The sequence below is a fragment of the Pinus tabuliformis genome, chromosome 7, assembly GCF_031772625.1.
Source record: "Pinus tabuliformis cultivar Carrire ecotype Pingquan chromosome 7, CPIR1, whole genome shotgun sequence".
NCBI classification, from domain to species: domain Eukaryota; kingdom Viridiplantae; phylum Streptophyta; class Pinopsida; order Pinales; family Pinaceae; genus Pinus; species Pinus tabuliformis.
Genome location: NC_142293.1, coordinates 1,341,479,644 through 1,341,497,695, shown reverse-complemented (window position 1 = coordinate 1,341,497,695; position 18,052 = coordinate 1,341,479,644). Strand labels below are relative to the sequence as shown.

Genomic DNA, 18,052 nt, shown 5'->3' with positions numbered 1-18,052 from the left:
TATCATGATGTATTATAAAATAATGACAGGATGGAGGACGCCAACATTATAATATTCCAGCAAAATAATGAGAATCTCTGATCGTTATCCCTTACTGGACCTGCCTCCTTCACGTGACGTTGCTTGAATTTTTGGAACATGTCTTTAAATTCACATTCTCTGAACAAGTAGCTATGGCATTATTTTAAGCAATTGGAATTTTGCAGGCGAGGATGAAGACGAGACGAAGAGAAGCGTTGGGATGGAATAGATTTATTATTATTCTTCTTCTGCTGGTATGGAGACGAGTGTGCTATGGACAGAATATTAGGGATTCTATTGAGCCTGGTTTCACGGCTTCCCCGATTTCAAGGGCGGATGACGATGGTATCTTGTTGCGTTCCAGTAATGGGACTTTCTGGCTTCAACTCTACAGTCCGGCAAGGGACCAGAAATATTATGCGTGTATAGTGCACAACAGGACCGGCGCAGTCGTCTGGTCCGCTAACCGCGACGTGCCCATGGCGGAATCTGGTGAGTTCCGGGTCACTGAGACCGGCGCGGCGATACAGAATTCGGTTGGAGAAATACTGTGGTCGCCAAAAAAAAACGGCTCCATGGACGTGAAAAAGATGCAGTTGATGGATAACGGCAATCTGGTGATGTTGGGCGCCGGAAATGAGTTGCTGTGGGAGAGTTTCCGGTATCCGACGGATACACTTCTTCCGGGACAGAGCTTGGTCCAGGGATCGAATCTCGTTAGCAACGCGGCGGAAACGGACTTCTCGACTGGCGATTACAGCGTTTCGTTAACAGAGAGGGACCTGGTGCTCGTTTGGAGCAGTGGGGAGCCACAGACGTACTGGAGCATGGCGGGAGCCAAGGGGGTAGTTCGTTTCGGATCGGATTTAACGGACCTCTGGTATGCTGCCATGACCGAATCCGGGTTTAGTTTGTTTTCGAAATTTAATGGGTTGTCCATGGTTTGGCAGACAAGTAACTCTGGCGGGGCGCTGACTCGGGCCGTGATTCGGTCTAATGGACAATTTGAGATCTTGACATTGGTTGACAGAAGGTGGGCATCGACCTTACGGGCCGTGAAGAATGCGTGTTTGTTGCCTAAGGCATGTGGCCCGCTGGGGGTTTGCTCAAGGCTTACGCCCAAAAGGGGGTTCCAGTGCTCGTGCCCGGACAGTCTGCGGTTCGTCAATCAAACGAACCCCTCTGAGGGTTGCACCACCAGATGGAAGACACAGGATTGCGATGCTAATTACAAGGATCTGTTGGCGAAAAGCTCTGTCCAATTTGTCAGCATGGGGCGTGGCGTGGAGTATTTCGCCCCTCAGTTTCAGAAACCGATCCGGAGCTCTATAAGCCTCAGCGACTGCCGGCAGCTTTGCTTGACAAAGTGTTCTTGCACCGGTTTTTCATTCAAAAAGAATTCCGGTTCCTGTTTTGTGCACGAAACGCTGGGGACTCTGGGAATCAATTACACGCAGGATTCAGTTTTCTTGAAAGTGACCCGCACAGATCCGGCGTTGCCAATTGTGCTCGGAACAGTTGGGGCCGCTTTTCTCGCCGCTCTGTTGATTAGTATCGGCTGGCTCTGGTGTCGGAAGCGTGGCCGCCAATTCCTTTCTCGGTTCCCGCAATCATCCGACGTGGAAGACGAGCACGTCCTGCGAACCTTCCGCGGTCTCCCGACACGGTTCTCCTACAAGGATCTCCAGACCGCCACGGACAGCTTCGCGCACCAGATCGGCTCCGGCGCCTACGCGATCGTCTACGAGGGCACGTTGCCCGACGCCACGAAAGTCGCGGTCAAGAAGCTCCGCTGCACAACCGACGCGAAGCGGAGGCAAGAATTCATTATGGAGATCGCCACAATCGGCAGCATACACCACGCGAACCTCGTAAAGCTCCTGGGCTTTTGCGTCGAGGGCCCACACCGGCTCCTGGTCTACGAGTTCATGAACCGTGGCTCCCTGGACCGGTCTCTCTTCGGCTCTGTGGGGCTCCCGGTGCTCGAGTGGGAAGAGCGCTACGCTATCGCGCTGGGCACTGCGAAGGCTCTGGCCTATCTCCACGAGGAGTGCAACGAAAAGATCATACACTGCGACATCAAGCCCGAAAATATTCTCCTCAACGACGAATCGCAGACCAAGGTCTCCGATTTTGGGCTCGCGAAGCTCATGAGCCGAGAGCAATCGCAGGCCGTGGTGAGCAACATGAGAGGCACCCGTGGTTACATGGCGCCAGAGTGGCTAACCCAGGCGCCCATTTCACACAAAGTCGACGTCTACAGCTACGGCATGGTGCTACTCGAGATCGTCGCCGGCCGGAAAAACTTTTCACCGCCGGATTCATGTTCAAACACGGACCCTATTTCCGACGTCAGCTTTAGCCTCAATTACTTCCCGGCTTATGCACTGCAGCTCTGCCAAATGGGAGGGCCCTTTACTGTGCTTGCGGACCCCAGACTGGAAGGAAGGTTCCCTCCCGAACAAGTCACGAGACTGGTAAAGATTGCGCTGTGTTGCTTGCACGAGGTTCGATGATGAGACCTAGCATGTCTAAGGTAGTGCAGATGCTTGAGGGGAACGAGCGTGTGGACGAACCGCAGGTGGAGTCGTTGCTGTTTTTGAGGGTTTACGCGAGGAGAGTGAATTCCCACGTACCTGCTTCTGCGGCGTCCTCGTTCGTAGGCAGCCGGAAGGTTTCTGCATACACGACTGGTTCGTCTTCCTGAAATTCGCCAACGCAGATGTCGATGATTTCCGCAGCGCATCTTTCTGAAGCTAGATAGCAGCATTTGAAGCACTCTCATCAACATAAGAGTCTTTTATCTTTTTGTCATACTCTAACGAGACTGTTTTTATGCCCTGGAAATCATGGAAATTTCAGCAATATTTTGATAAAATCCAGTAAAGATTTTCAGCAATATTTTGATAAAATCCAGTAAAGATTTTTGTAGGATTTTTGTAAATTCAGATTATAGCAACCAAGTTTTAAAATTTTAGGTACTTAGAAGTTTTTGATGGTGATGAAACAATTTCTACCATCAAAAATATGATTTAAATATTACTATCAAAAATATGATTCATATATTACTGGTACAAGACTTTTTGAAATTTGTTTGTCTCGATTTCTGATCACTTTTGGCCATCAATCAATTCCTCCACTCAATATCTTTTTGAGTTGAAATTGGTTAATTTTTATGGATTTGCTAAATTGTGTGAGTTTTGAGAAGACTGCACATTTTAATTTTTGGATTGAGAAGTTATTAACAGATTTCCCTAAAATTGCATGGGGCCTAGGCCCACCCTTAATATCACTAAAATTTTAATAATAACCTTTACATCACTAAATATATTAACAATACAACCCAACCCATCACTTCTTCTGGACCAGAAATTGATTAAATTTTAAATCCAAATTTGCACCCCATAACTCAACTAAAACTTATTATCATTTTAAGAAATATTCGGAAAATATCAAAAACATCTGGACTATGGGGCAGGGGTTTGAGGATGCACGCTGTATACTCAGTTTGACATTTTTTTTAAATAACTTCAAGACGTCTGGTCATGTGTATATATGCCAGTGCATATGGTTATTGTCCATAGTTTATGGAGTGCAGCTGCCCACGGCCTATACTCGGGAATTTTCATGTAAAATGGTTAGAGTGTATATGAAGTTTATGCAAACAGTGTATATGGTTATTGTCCATAGTTTATGGAGTGCAGCTGCCCACGGCCTATATTCGGGAATTTTCATGTAAAATGGTTAGTGTGTATGAAGTTTATGCAAAATTCCATTTAATTATTTTGTCGAAGTTGGGATGTAAATTAATTTTTGATGGTGGAAATTGGCAAGTGTGTGAGAAGTTTAAGTGTAATTTTGCAAACTTTTAGGGTGGAAAATGGCAAGTGCGTGAGAAGTTTAAGTGTATTTTTGTTACAAAATTTCATTTGTTAAACATGAGAATGAATTTAATAATTAAAATCTTATTGAGTAAAATGGAAATAGTGTAAAATGGTAAGTGTGTGTGAAGTTTGAGTATAATTTTATTGCAAAATTTCATTTAATTACTTTGTGAAAATTGAGATTGAATCTAATGATAAAGTTTATATTGAATAAAAAGAATTTGTTTAAGTTTTCGGAATATCAGTTTACATGGTTAAAAATTTTCTGAATTTATAATTGTAATTATATGTATGTTTGTGTTAATTTTATTTTGAAAATTAATATTTTATTTTGAAATTATTTATGAATTTCTAATTATTATTACAATTTTTTTAAATATAAACAAACAAATGTTAATGACATTTTTTTAGTTTCTTGGTATGTTTTTCATGTCTTTTTTACAATTAAAATGGAGAAAAAAAAAATATTTTTATAATTAAAATGAAAAAAATAAAAAATTTCCATGTTTCACAACACAAGGGATAATGGTACCACAACATAATGGAAAGAAGCACGTTGCCTTAACTTGGCAGCCTCCATGGCCACCTCGTCGTCGTATGGGACGAAATGAAAATGGAAACTTATTGTTTGCAACACCAACACAAAACGGAAGTGTGGAAATTTTTGGGAAGGTACACTGGTGTAATGTTCTGCACATTGGAGGACATAGGGAATCAATCATGGATGAAATAAGGTTGAGGCAAGTCCATCATGTAGAGAAATGGAGAGAATGTGAGAGTTCAATGAGCAAGAAGCACTTTGATCCATTTATAGTGAACTAGTCGTGGCCAGAAGCGATCAAGCTTGGTGAATCCAACTTATCAACGCTATTTCATGAAGCATCTAAGGCCAAAGGCTCTGAATATTCTCATCCATCTCAACAGCTCCAAGTTTCTCTCGCTCTGGCATGTCACTCCTCACTATGGGACCTTCTCACTCAATTCCAACCTTTTCATACTTTTTCCCTACAATTCTATTTCAAGTTTGTATCATTTTTTTCAGTTTCTTTATCTTTTTTTAAATTGCTTCAACTTTTGGATCTCTCTCCCTTTCCTTGGACCTTTGTATTTGGGAGGTTTCCTTTTACCTGTACCTTTTTGAATTCCCCCCCAATCCTATATTTTTTCCCTGTTGATAGTTGGTGCTTTCATTGGTTCACCCTCTTGTTCAATCCCATCCTTCGTTGCTCAGCTCCCCTGTTCTGCTTTCTTCCAAGTCCTTATCTATTTCTCTCTACTCATTTTTTTCTATATCGGCTCATCCCTCCCTGTCACACGAATGAGTTGATCTTGTGGACAAGATAGACCTTCCTAGAATCTAAAGAAGACCTAATGACAAGCAAACCAACCAGACACTATCTTTCTCTAAATATGCTTTAATAAACAAAGGCAAACAAGTGTTTTTAGGGCCTACCTTAGGTCCAACGCAAGTTTGTGGATGCCCTCGCTCCTTCGATCCAAATGAGCTCCTTTGTCGCGAATCTGCAAACACAAACAAGCAAACAAATTAAATAGCACCTAAAAAGCCAATATCATAAAACATATTTAACATGAAAGTCAAGGAGTTCATGAAACAAATAACATGAGATACTTGTTGAGAAAAATGAGTTTGATTGTATTAATTCAAAAGAAGAAGAACTTTACAACCTGTGCCTTGACGCTGTACAAGCTCCTCCCAGGGTCTAGCAAGAAGTCTCCTCTACTTTGACAAGTTTCACTCACTTCCCAATGAAGCCAAAAAGGTATGTGATCTCTCCTCTTAAGCTCAACTAGGAAGTCTTAATTTCACCAGCATTTACCCTAAAAAATGTTCAGCTTCTAACCTCCTTAGCAACCAGCCCAATGCCTGAATTTATAGTGCAATGGAGGGAAGTTACTAGGTCCTCCTTCAAAGGGATAAAGCCCTCCTTCAAAGGGATAGCTCCTCTCATCAAGGGATTAGCTCCTTCTCTTTTGGGATGCATGAACCACCTAAGAGCGGCCAATCCACGTCAAAATTCCTTCTAGAATCATCTAGAATTCACCGAAAGTGAGTTTTTTAGAATAAACTTGCGCCTTTTTGACTTTCACAGGGTCCGCACCCACACATTTAGAGACAGAGCGGGCAGGTCCGCAGTTTTTGTAAACAGGAGGTGCGGGACTGCAGAAAATAGTGAGAGAAAGTGCGGAACCAGAGCTTTGCTGATTTTCAATGTCTTTCTCTCATTTTCAAAGCTTGACTTGAAGAGCTGAGGTCTGAGACTTGCTTAGGAGGACAATACAAGTGATGATAGACCCATACTAACTGCAAATAACCATGGTGACGATATTTTTGTGTAACAGATTGCCCCCTAAAGTGCGAAGTCTGTAGTAGATGAGGATTTCATTTATCATTTAGGAAGAGTGAAGTACTTTATCATTTCGAGGATCATCTTGTGGAGAGCCCAGTTGGAACCTGTAAAAACATTCAATGCAAGATATATATATGAGACCATATCATCACTGAGGTAGGCATTCCCATACTCAGATCAAAATTGACTTAGAAAACTAACTACTGCTCTGATATAGGAATGATCTTGTAATACATCACAAGTATAGACTCATGTGGACACGGTATGGACGCAGCCTTCTGTTTATGAATAGTCCATTATATAATGAATACAAAATTCCTCGCAGCCTGGATTGTGGAAACTAGATCCAGGGTCTTCATTTCTACTTACCGAAACGGTATGATTCTATCCATGCGAATGAATGTGTTGATGTCGAACATGGTAGAAACCACTTGATTACCAGTCAACGATGTAAATTCTTAACAAGTGTGAGAGAAACCCCCAGTGATGTCAATGGCTCTCAAAGTACCCAGTACAATCCATGAGATGTGAATAAATGTGTTGATGTCGAACATGTCACGGAATCCTTTGATCGAAGGTCAATGATGCAACCTGTCGTCAAAGGCGAGAAACCTGCCATTGAGGCATGCAGATCCCAAGGTACTGACGATTTCTAGATCATCTTTCTAGATAATGAGCTGAAGTTGATAGAAAGCGATCCGTCGCAGGCAAGCCCACAACACGAAATCATAGATCAAGTTGAAGAAATTTAGTTGCAAGGACTGACTCAGGGATGGTCAAGATGGATGACAGATATTTTGCAGATGAATGGATTATTGGCGATGACCTCTTGAACACATAACGACACGACAGATGGCTTGGTGACAATTGACCCAAATTTAATACCCAGAAACTGGCTGAAGACTTTCAATGTGGTTTGATCAACTGTTAGGCAAAGGATTTCCCAACCCAGGTGAATAAGAGTGTTGTGTTCAAGAGTGGTTACAAAGTATGACAAATAGGCTTATTTTTCTCTCTTTTCCCCCACCATTTCTGGCAAGTACATCTTTATTTTTGACAAGCTTGAGGAGGATAACATTTGCTTGATTATAGGCTCATCCTTCGGATGAGTCCAACTTAGTTTAAATTCGAACCCTAAGAAGGAGTGGTTCGTTCCTGTTTGTAATTGAACAGGTCCTTTACTGTGAAATTTTAACGAGTCCAGTATAGGAGAAACTCAGCGTTTTTCAATTTTAGAGAGTCTGGAAAAACTTAATAAAACTCCAGGGTTGACCTTTTTCATAAATTTGTGTCTCCCAAGCCCGAAAAAGATATATAAATAATACTTGAGAGAATCGCTTGATCTTTTACGACCAAGGAGTACTTTTCGTCATTAGTGCCCTTGACCCGAAAAAGTAAAAAAGCGATCAACGACACGTCGGTTTATAACCAATATCGAATTTGAAACGACAAAAATCCGGCAATCTTTTCATGTTTTTATGGTCAGAAAAGAGCTGTAAGTGGACCGTCTTTTAACTCCGTTTTAACGAGTTTAAAAGAAAAACTCGGCAACCTTTTCATGTTTTAGGAGTCAGAAAAGAGCTTAAAGGTGACTCTAAGGTTTCACTTTTTCGTAAGTTTTAACGAGTTCGAAAAAATGATAAAAATGTACTCATGGTTTTCACTTTTTCGTAAGTTTTAATGAGTTCGAAAAAAATGATAAAAATGTACTCATATGGCTGACTTTCAATTTAATTTACGAGCAGGAAAAGACGGAAAGAACTCGACATTTTCATTTGTTTTACGAGAATGAAAGATAGCAAAATAATCTCGAGATTTTCATGAGTTTAACGAGTCTTGAAAATAACTGAAATTGAATCGAGATAGGTTTCATTTTTACAAAAGCTTGAAACAAAGAAAAACTATGCTTCAAAGTAGTTTCATTTTACACAAGCTTGAAACAGAGAGAAAACTGTGCTTGATGCCCCCTAAGCGTAATTGCTAGAGCGCATGCCCCCCCAGCATAATGACGCAAATCAAGGTACATGCCCCCCAAGCTTCATTGCATTCAACCAGGTGGAAATGAAGATTTACTTTCGAAATCTTGGAAAGACTCATGGGAGTTGTTTCATTTTTTAGTGAGGTTGACACAGGAAAAGAACTATCCTCAAAACCCTTGTTTCATTTTTTAAACGAGCTTGACACAAGATAAGGAACTATGCTCATAAATACTCTCTACAATCTACCTATATAACCTATCCTTGTTTCATTTTTTAATGAGGTTGACACAAGACAAGGAACTATCCTCGAACCTGATTCATTTTTTAACGAGGTTGACTTAGTAACAGGAACTTTCCTCGAAACATCCAATTTCATTTTTTAACGAGGTTGAGAGAGGAACAAACTATCCTCACTTCTACTCTCTACAATCTACCTATATAACCTATGACTCCTTGTTTCATTTTTTAACGAGCTTGACACAAGATAAGGAACTATGCTCATGACTCCTTGTTTCATTTTTAAACGAGCTTGACACAAGACAAGGAACTATGCTCATGACTCCTTGTTTCATTTTTTAACGAGCTTGACACAAGACAAAGAACTATGCTTTAAAAACCTTGATTCATTTTTTAACGAGCTTGACACAAGACAAAGAACTATGCTCTAGACTCCTTGTTTCATTTTTTAACGAGCTTGACACAAGATAAGGAACTATCCTCGAGACTCCTTGTTTCATTTTTTAATGAGCTTGACACAAGACAAGGAACTATGCTCCAGAAGTTCGCATGCCCCCAGCATAATGATGCAAAGCAAGGTACATGCCCCCCAAGCTTCATTGCATTCAACCAGGTGGATGGAATGAAGGTTTACTTTCAAGATTTAACTTGAAAAGGGAGTTGTTTCATTTTTTAACGAGGTTGACACAAGAAAAGAACTGTCCTCAAACCTGATTCATTTTTTAACGAGGTTGACTCAGTAACAGGAACTATCCTCTGACCAACTGATTCATTTTTTAACGAGGTTGACACAGGAAAAGAACTGTCCTCATGGCAGCCTGTTTCATTTTTTAACGAGGTTGATACAGGAAAAAACTATCCTCGCGACTCACTGATCATGGCTTCCAACTGGAAGAAAGACATGTCAATGGACACACCTTGATCATGGCTTCCAAGAGGTCTTCATCAGAAGGAAGAATAGTTCTTTGGAAGGAACACATGTCAAGGGACTCAAAAGGGATAAGAACATTGCATTCAAGTAATCCCATAGAGTTTTCCATGTCAATTACCGAATCTAAATCAAAGGAAGATGAGCAAACAGTGAGAGGCTCACTTACATTGGTAACTGAAAACATGGGAGCAGTTTCCACATAATTAACCCGTGGCGGGTTAGATACCACTTTAGAATCAGGAACATTTAGGGTGTCATATTATTGGTAGTTGAAACAAGACTAGGGAACGAAAGCTGGTCTACAGTCACAATATTTCCATTGTGAGGGAAAGACATCACGCGAAAGAGTGTCGATACGACAGCTTTCATTGCATAAACATAGTCTCGCCCAAGGAGTAAATTGAAATCCAAGGGACCTCGAACTACCATAAGATCAATATAGACAGTTTTACCTTCCAAGGTAATAGAAAACTTAGGAATGATCCCTAAAGGTTCGCTAATGGTTCTGTTAAAAGCTTTCAGATTCTGCGTAATAGGTGCAAGCTGAGGGGAACCCAAAGCTTTCCAAGCAGTTGAGGATAAAATACTAACAGAAGCACCTTCATCTACCTGTGTGCGATGCATGTCCCTACCACCAACCTTGACAATGATTTGGAAAGGGATGGAGGAAGGAAGACGAGGTTCTGTCAATCTATTCCAATCAAAGGAAAAGACCTCAGTACTTGGAGGGGGTTCTGTAGAAATAGGTGAAATGCCCCCCGGCATAGAAGAATCTGATGTAACAAAAAGAACCTGAGCGGTATGAAGTTCACTCTCTAAAGGGAAAGTGGGATCGACCGAATGTGAAATTGGATCGACACCTTGATCAACTAATGGATCATCAACCTGAGTGACATGAGTTTCACTCTCCAATGGAAGAGTGTGATCGACTGTACTTGAAATTAGATCAATCACTCCGTCAGTTGACGTTGACGGTAGTTGGAGAAAGTTTACGGTAACCAGTTGGAAATTCTTGTTGTGGAACAGTAAGGTTTTCAAACAATTTCGAGGCTTCATCCATGTGAGGGCAAATGTGAGTTTGATGACTTCCTTTGCATAACTTACAAGGAAACCTAACTTTACCCTTTTTCCCAGGAACCTGACTATCACTGGTTGATGGATCAATGGAAAGTTGATGAGATTTTTCTGACCATACTTCCAAGAATTTTGAATACCAGGACAATTGATAAGGAAGTGGTCACCCTTACAAAGCCTACAAGAGTATTTGGGTTTACGATGCATGTCAGATTTTTCCTCAACACAAATAACACTTACAGTCGTGGTTGGTTGGTTGACTTCTTTCTTATCTTGCTTCTTCTTCTTCTTCTTCTTCTTCTTCTTCCCTTTCTTCTTCTTCTTAGCCACCTGGTTACTAGCATCAAGGCTTTTACCAAGTGAAGAGGAAGAAATGGAGGAAGAAAAATTAGGCGAAGAAGGTAAAGGGTCAACAGAAGGTTGGTGATGTTGAGATGGTGAACTCTGTTGAGGTGGAACATTCGGTTGAGGTGGAACAATTGGAGTATTTGGGGCCAACGAATTTGAAAATAACCATATCGGTAATCCTATTGTAAATCCAGGTAATGACAAAGTAGCCATATAAGGAGGACCAACATTTCCAAAGAAAGGAAAAGTACTAGGATCCTCGTTAAGAGGGGTTCCTTGGTCGGTAAATTTCGGGATAGTTGCCATTATATTCAACTTCAATGAATTTTATTAATAATTTAAAACTAAAATTAACAATTCGCAATTCAAACTTAACAATTAAAATTCACAATTCACACCTATGGTCTCTAAAAGTAGAAACAAACAAATTAACACGCACTATCAAATCTAGGAGTCAAACCACACACAAACAGTAACTTTCCGTACCAAAAGCACTAGTTGGTGATGAAATCCAACGTCGTAGAATGCAATACAGAAATGGCGGTTGGAACAATTACCCCGACAACCTGCTTAATGAATAGACTGGCACAAGTTCCTCCACTAAACCGTCTCGAGTGAAGAGAACCCCCCAGAAAATCCAAGTGAGTCTAGCCAACGTCTGCTCCAAGTACAGTGGGATCTTCCCACCACTGTCACCTTAGGAAGAATCCTATAGAAAATGGTCACTATGGTTACCAACAGAAACAAATATACCTGGTGGAACAATCTACGATCTGATACGCACGCCAGGGCAGAGTAACAAGCTCAATCCTCTTGAAGGCTCCTTGACATAATCCAAGGTTTACCAACAAGTGACCCCATGCTCCTCGACAATGGTTAATCCGAGGTTTACCGTTTTTAATACGTGAATATCTGGCGTCGTTCCCAATGAGGAAGGATTGATTCCCACACTGGTTCGGACACGATCTCGTGCTTCTCCTTTAAGAGGAGCTTTCCCAGAGCATAAATGCAACAATTGGATTTTTCTCCTACCGCAAGATACAACTACTTGTTTGTTTTACTGTCTTGGAGAGTTAACTAAAACCTATTCCAAGACACTAGCCTAAGCTAGATTGGTGGAAAGAGCCCTAAAAATGTAAAAATTACTAGATGAATTTTAATTAAGCACTGTGTTATTTAGGCTATTATTACTCAAAGGGGTAAATGGATACAAAACCAATGGTATTATGACCAGACTCAAAACTGAATGCAATCGAATATGATAATGTAATCCTTTCAATTCGATGAATCCTAACTAAAGTAAGGGGAGAGTTTCCATTCACTTCCAACAATGCAAAAAATTGATCACTAAGAGAAAATATAACAAATTCTCTAATGCACTAATTTCATCAACAAAAACTAATGCAAATCAATTCCAAAACAGTTTATATTTTTATTTTTGTGTGTTAAAAACAAGCATAAAAATATGTAAATTCAAATCAAAGAAAATTGATCTAAATCTACGATTGATTTTTCAGAATGTAAACTATGCAATTGTAATCTATGCACAATTCACTTTTAAAGTATGCAAATGTAATCTATGCACATTTCTCATTCATATTATGAAAATGAGAATTCTAATTATGCAAATGTGATCTATGCAAGAGAATTCTCAAACACAAGATGATTCTAATGTAATCTAAGAACCAATCAAGTGCAAGTCGAGAAAATTGGGTGAGAGTTCCAAAGATCAAAAAATAAAAACACTCAAAGGCGATTAACACTCATACACAATTTAACACTCATACACAAAAGCAAAAAGACGCAAAATTGTGAAAAGACTGAGACAAACCTCCAAGTAATGACCAAAGGAAATCAAATTAAGAATTTCTCAAAAAAGAGACTCAAAACACCCAATTGATAAAAGCTTAAAACGGGAATGCCAATGGAATTAACCTAAGAAAATTTCCTGACAAGTCACGTGAAAATCTGGGCAAAGGCTAAAAACATCTAAACAAAAACTAAACTGACTAAAAAAGAAAAATTTAAGTTTTTCAAAATTTTGACAGGGTCCGCAGGCCCGCAGTTCACACAGGTGCGGTACTGCTCTGTGCTAAAAGCAAAAGTGCGGATAAGTACGCATTGTGTCAAAAGGCTAGGGTGCGGTCCTCTCCCAAAGTTATGAAAAACGAAAAATAACCCTATTACTACAAACTCTACCAAATTTTACACACAACAAGCCAAAAACAGAAACAAAAACACAGTTTCTCATGTCAAAGTAAAAAAAAGGAAAAATTCAAGTCCCTAGCGGAGTCGCCATTTTGTCACATGGAATGAGTTGATCTTGCGGACAAGATAGACCTTCCTAGAATCTAAAGAAGACCTAATGACAAGCAAACAAACCAGACACTATCTTTCTCTAAATATGCTTTAATAAACAAAGGCAAACAAGTGTTTTTAGGGCCTACCTTGGGTCCAACGCAAGTTTGTGGATGCCCTTGCTCCTTCGATCCGAATGAGCTCCTTTGTCGCGAATCTGCAAACACAAAAAAGCAAACAAATTAAATAGCACCTGAAAATCCAATATCATAAAACATATTTAACATGAAAGTCAAGGAGTTCATGAAACAAATAACATGAGATACTTGTTGATAAAAATGAGTTTGATTATATTAATTCAAAGGAAGAAGAAATTTACAACCTGTGCCTTGACACTGTACAAGCTCCTCCTAGGGTCCAGCAAGAAGTCTCCTCTACTTTGACAAGTTTCACTCACTTTCCAATGAAGCCAAAAAGGTATGTGATCTCTCCTCTTAAGCTCAACTAGGAAGTCTTAGTTTCACCAGCATTTACCCTAAAAAATGTTCAGCTTCTAACCTCCTTAGCAATCAGCCCAATGCTTGAATTTATAGTGCAATGGAGGGAAGTTACTAGGTCCTCCTTCAAAGGGATAAAACCCTCCTTCAAAGGGATAACTCCTCTCATCAAGGGATTAGCTCCTTCTCTTTTGGTATGCATGAACCACTTAAGAGCGGCCAATCCACGTCAAAATTCCTTCTAGAATCATCTAGAATTAACCTAAAGTGAGTTTTTTAGAATAAACTTGCGCCTTTTTGACTTTCACAGGGGTTCGCACCCACACCTTTAGAGACAGAGCGGGCAGGTCCGCAGTTTTTGTAAACAAGAGGTGAGACCGCAAGCAACAGTGAGAGAAAGTGCAGAACCAGAGCTTTGTTGATTTTCAATGTATTTCTCTCATTTTCAAAGCTTGACTTGAAGAGCTGAAGTCTGAGACTTGCTTAGTAGGACAGTACAAGTGATGATAGACCCATACTGACTGCAAATAATCATGGTGATGATATTTTTGTGTAACACTCCCACCTCTATATTATCTGTCAATTCCCCCAATCTCAATATGGTAAGGCATCGTCTTGTTGGGCCCTCCCATCGTGGTAGAAGAGGATGACCTGGGCTTGCCTTCTCTCTTGGTTTTTTCCCCCAACTCCCCAAGGCTGTGGTGCACAATCCTCTACCAAGGCGACCATGGAAAGATAAAGGGATATCAGCCTTGAAGTTGTCTAAAGAGAAATATTTGACATAGAGGAGTAAGTCAAACAAGCCAGGAGGTTCATCTTAGACACATACGTGGACTATCAGACCAAATATTAGATCCCTAGTGTAGGAAACTCCACCAGAGCTAGAGCTTCTACTTATATGTAGATTGTCAACCTATATTGGCACACAAAAGCTCTAATAGAAAGACTCCTCACAGATAGGGCTTACACTTAATAGGAAATTATCATTTTTATGGTCAAACTTATGGAGAAAATGGACAACATTAACAGAAAAATTAAGATCTTGACTAAGAGAATCATAGGCATAGGCCCCTCAACCTCAGACATAGATGGTGAACCCCAACTACTAGATCAGGTGCATAATTTGGGTGAATGATAGGCTACATGGCTCATATTATAATTTCTAGCAGTATGGCAATGTGTTTTAGTTTATGTAGTATTTTCATTGTAGAACTTTCTAATTTTTATGTCTTATCAATTTAACAGATCAGGAACAATATAAACAATTTTAAAGTTTTGTGTTTATGCTACTGGTTTGGTTTCCCTAATGGTAAACTAGTAAAGACTATCATTATTGTAAATTTATGTTTTTAGCAAGAATATAATTTCTCTTTCTATATAATTAATTTTATTTTCACTTTATTTATTTACATATATAATTCACTTTTATTTATAAAATATAAATTAATTAGCTTATGTCGAAGAATTGTACCCTCATTCAATTTTAAATTTAAATATAATAAGTTGAAATTGACTAATTATAGAAACTATTCCATCGTAACAGACATCCACTCAATCAATATAAACCTCAATGTAAACACAATCTAATCCTTTATATATACAAAACCTTTCACTATATTTAATTAATTAACATAAATTCATTAAAATATATAAAATGATTTTATTTAAACAAAAATCTAATCTATTATAATAAAAGTTATTTTAAAAATTAAGTATTTTTTATTATAAAAAATATATAGTTTAAAACAAATTTATAATTATTTTATAGTAATAAGTTTAATTGATATTTAGTATTTCAATCAACAATCATATTTTTTTTTTGTAATCTGGCAGAATTTTTCCATTATTTTTCAAAAAAGCAAGAGAAACATCATTAGCATCTAGTGTTATATGGTCCCAATTTACCTATAGGGAAACGAAGTTTGTTGACCATCTGGTTACATTATAATCTAACCAAAGTTTGAATAGTTTGAAATTGTAAAACAGTGCTAGTGTTATGTGGAATTTACGATTGCAGACAAAGGTGAATTCCATAGACTTATTGACCTAATCTATAACAACAAAAGACAAAGAACATAAAATTTTCCTTAGAGAAATTAGAGTATGGGAATGAAGCCTACCTCAAATTTGTAGTAAGCTTCCCTTTCCTCCTCACTTGTAAGCTCCAATTGTAGCTCCAAGTGCTATAATTAGAACCTACACACATGACTAAAACAAGCAAAGGATCCACAACATCTATGTAGCATAATCTAACATTTCTATTCAATGAATCAACATGGCATTGAAATACATGAGTGTAAACATAACACAACACATATAGGAAAACAAGATACTCTTTGTATTAATAGAAATAGGAGAGAGTTTACAACCATAAATAACAACTGATTTTGTAGATGACTCCCCAAGTTGACTTGTCCTTCCTTGTCACAAAGAACACCTCAAGATCAACCCTAATGCATGAATATGATGACTCATCTATGTTCAAAGCAGCAACATGAGGGAAATATCAGTCTCCAAAAGACAACCTTGATGCTATGGTATAAGAGAATGATGGTAGTTTAGGATTTACTATTATGAGCTTGAGATCCACATATGATGGGAGGATGAGCTCAAGAGATAAGAGGTAAGGTATCCAAGGTAGGATTAGATAGGATTCAAGCTCTTATCCATGGTAATTAGTTAAACAACCTTTGGAAGCTTCTAGAAGAGGAAGCTTCAAAATATTTTTTAATTTTCTTGAATTTATAGAATCAGTGAACATGCAAAAGGTGAGCAAGTAGCTAGTGTAGTGTTGGCCAGCGTTGGTGCCTAAGGGAGAAACATGCGCTAAATGTAGGTCACCAAGAGGGCAAGGAGCGCTGGGGCTGAAAACACTGATTTTGAACAATTGCTTCCAAAACTCAGACTTTTTGGAAGATTCATGCTTATGGCTTTATGAAGGGATGATGACAACATATTCATGGATATTAATTGATGGTCTGGTTTGCAAACCTATTGACCAAATGTTACAAAATGGCTCATAACACGTTACCCCCTAAATCACAAAGTCAAAAGTGGCAGTTGATGACTGAAGTGCTTTACCTTGTGACAAGTTCGGATCAAGAACAACTAGTCGAGATCATCATTTGTTACAATACATTTTCCTCATGATATCTTTGCTTAGGGATGCATACTCGTGCTCAACACATAAGCTAACATTACATGTACAGTGATTAAGAAGTTGTGTCCACTGATAATAGAGTGTGGACCCATGCTCATATGACTATATGTATGATCATAGCCATCATACTTTCTAATCCTGTATTAATCATGAAATCAGAGCCCGGATGGATAAAACTAGATCTGGGGCCTTCTATCTCGTTTACTCAATCATCCAATGTATGAGTCTAACCATGTGAATAAATGAGTCTGAGTCAAACATGGTAGACACCATCTGATTACCAGACAATAATGTAAGTCGTTAACATATGCAAGAGAAACAACCGATGATTCTTATGCCTCTCAATGTACCATAGTACAATCTATATTATGTGAATGAATGAGTTGAAGTCAAACACCACACAGAATCTTCCGGCCGAAGGCGAATGATGAAGACCTATTGCCGAGAGCAAGGAAAATTTCCATTGATGTATGCAAGCCCCAAGGTACCAAAGGGAATTTCTAAGTCAACTTCCTGGATAATAAGCTAATGTCAACAGGAAGCAACCCATCGAAGGACGACCTTGATGTATCCCTCATTAACGACATGAAATAGGTATCAATATTTGAGCCAAATTGATGTTGATGTGAAGCTGGTTCAAGAATGGCAGACATGAATGAAGGCTTAGGAGTATCGTAGCACATATCAACTAAGGGACTTCTCTTAAACATAACATCAGTGACATTGGATGGAGTTGGAAACATTTTCCCAAAACCGAATGAGTAGGCTTTGATATGGTGTGATAAACCAAAGATACAAGTAGATTTCCCAACCCAATAGTCATGAAGATGAAGTGAAAGAGTGTCATGTTCAAGAGCGACTCACTGCCATTTGCTATAGAAATTTTTGGGACTGCAACCCCAATAATATATGTCCATAAACCAAGGGCTCCTAAGTCCCTGAAAGTGTTTGTTCAACCCCTAAAAGAACAAGATCAACTGATTACATCATCTCCTAGAAGTTCTCCATGAAAAACTACTCAGAACTGGTCAAAACTGGACCATCTCACCTGCACCATGGTCAAAGTGCGATGCATCCCACCTAATGCACACGTGAGGTGCGATGCATACTGAGAAGCCCTTCTATAGGGTGCGATGGACTAGAATAGACAAGTGGGAGAGAGTTTGCGAGGTGGATGATCATGGAATCTTCCAGAAACTTCTCCTGTGACACTTGGCCCAAGGATGAGTAAGAGATCAATGAGATCTCCAAGTG

The 18,052-nt window shown here is 39.3% G+C and overlaps 1 protein-coding gene across 1 annotated transcript; it reads left to right on the top strand.

The window, feature by feature from the left end:
- Positions 1-212: 212 nt before the first annotated feature.
- LOC149252527 (G-type lectin S-receptor-like serine/threonine-protein kinase At5g35370) lies at positions 213-2,537 on the top strand. Its single transcript, XM_089454173.1, has one exon. It carries the CDS (start codon positions 213-215, stop codon positions 2,535-2,537), a length of 2,325 nt encoding a protein of 774 aa, XP_089310299.1.
- The last annotated feature ends 15,515 nt before the right edge of the window (positions 2,538-18,052 follow it).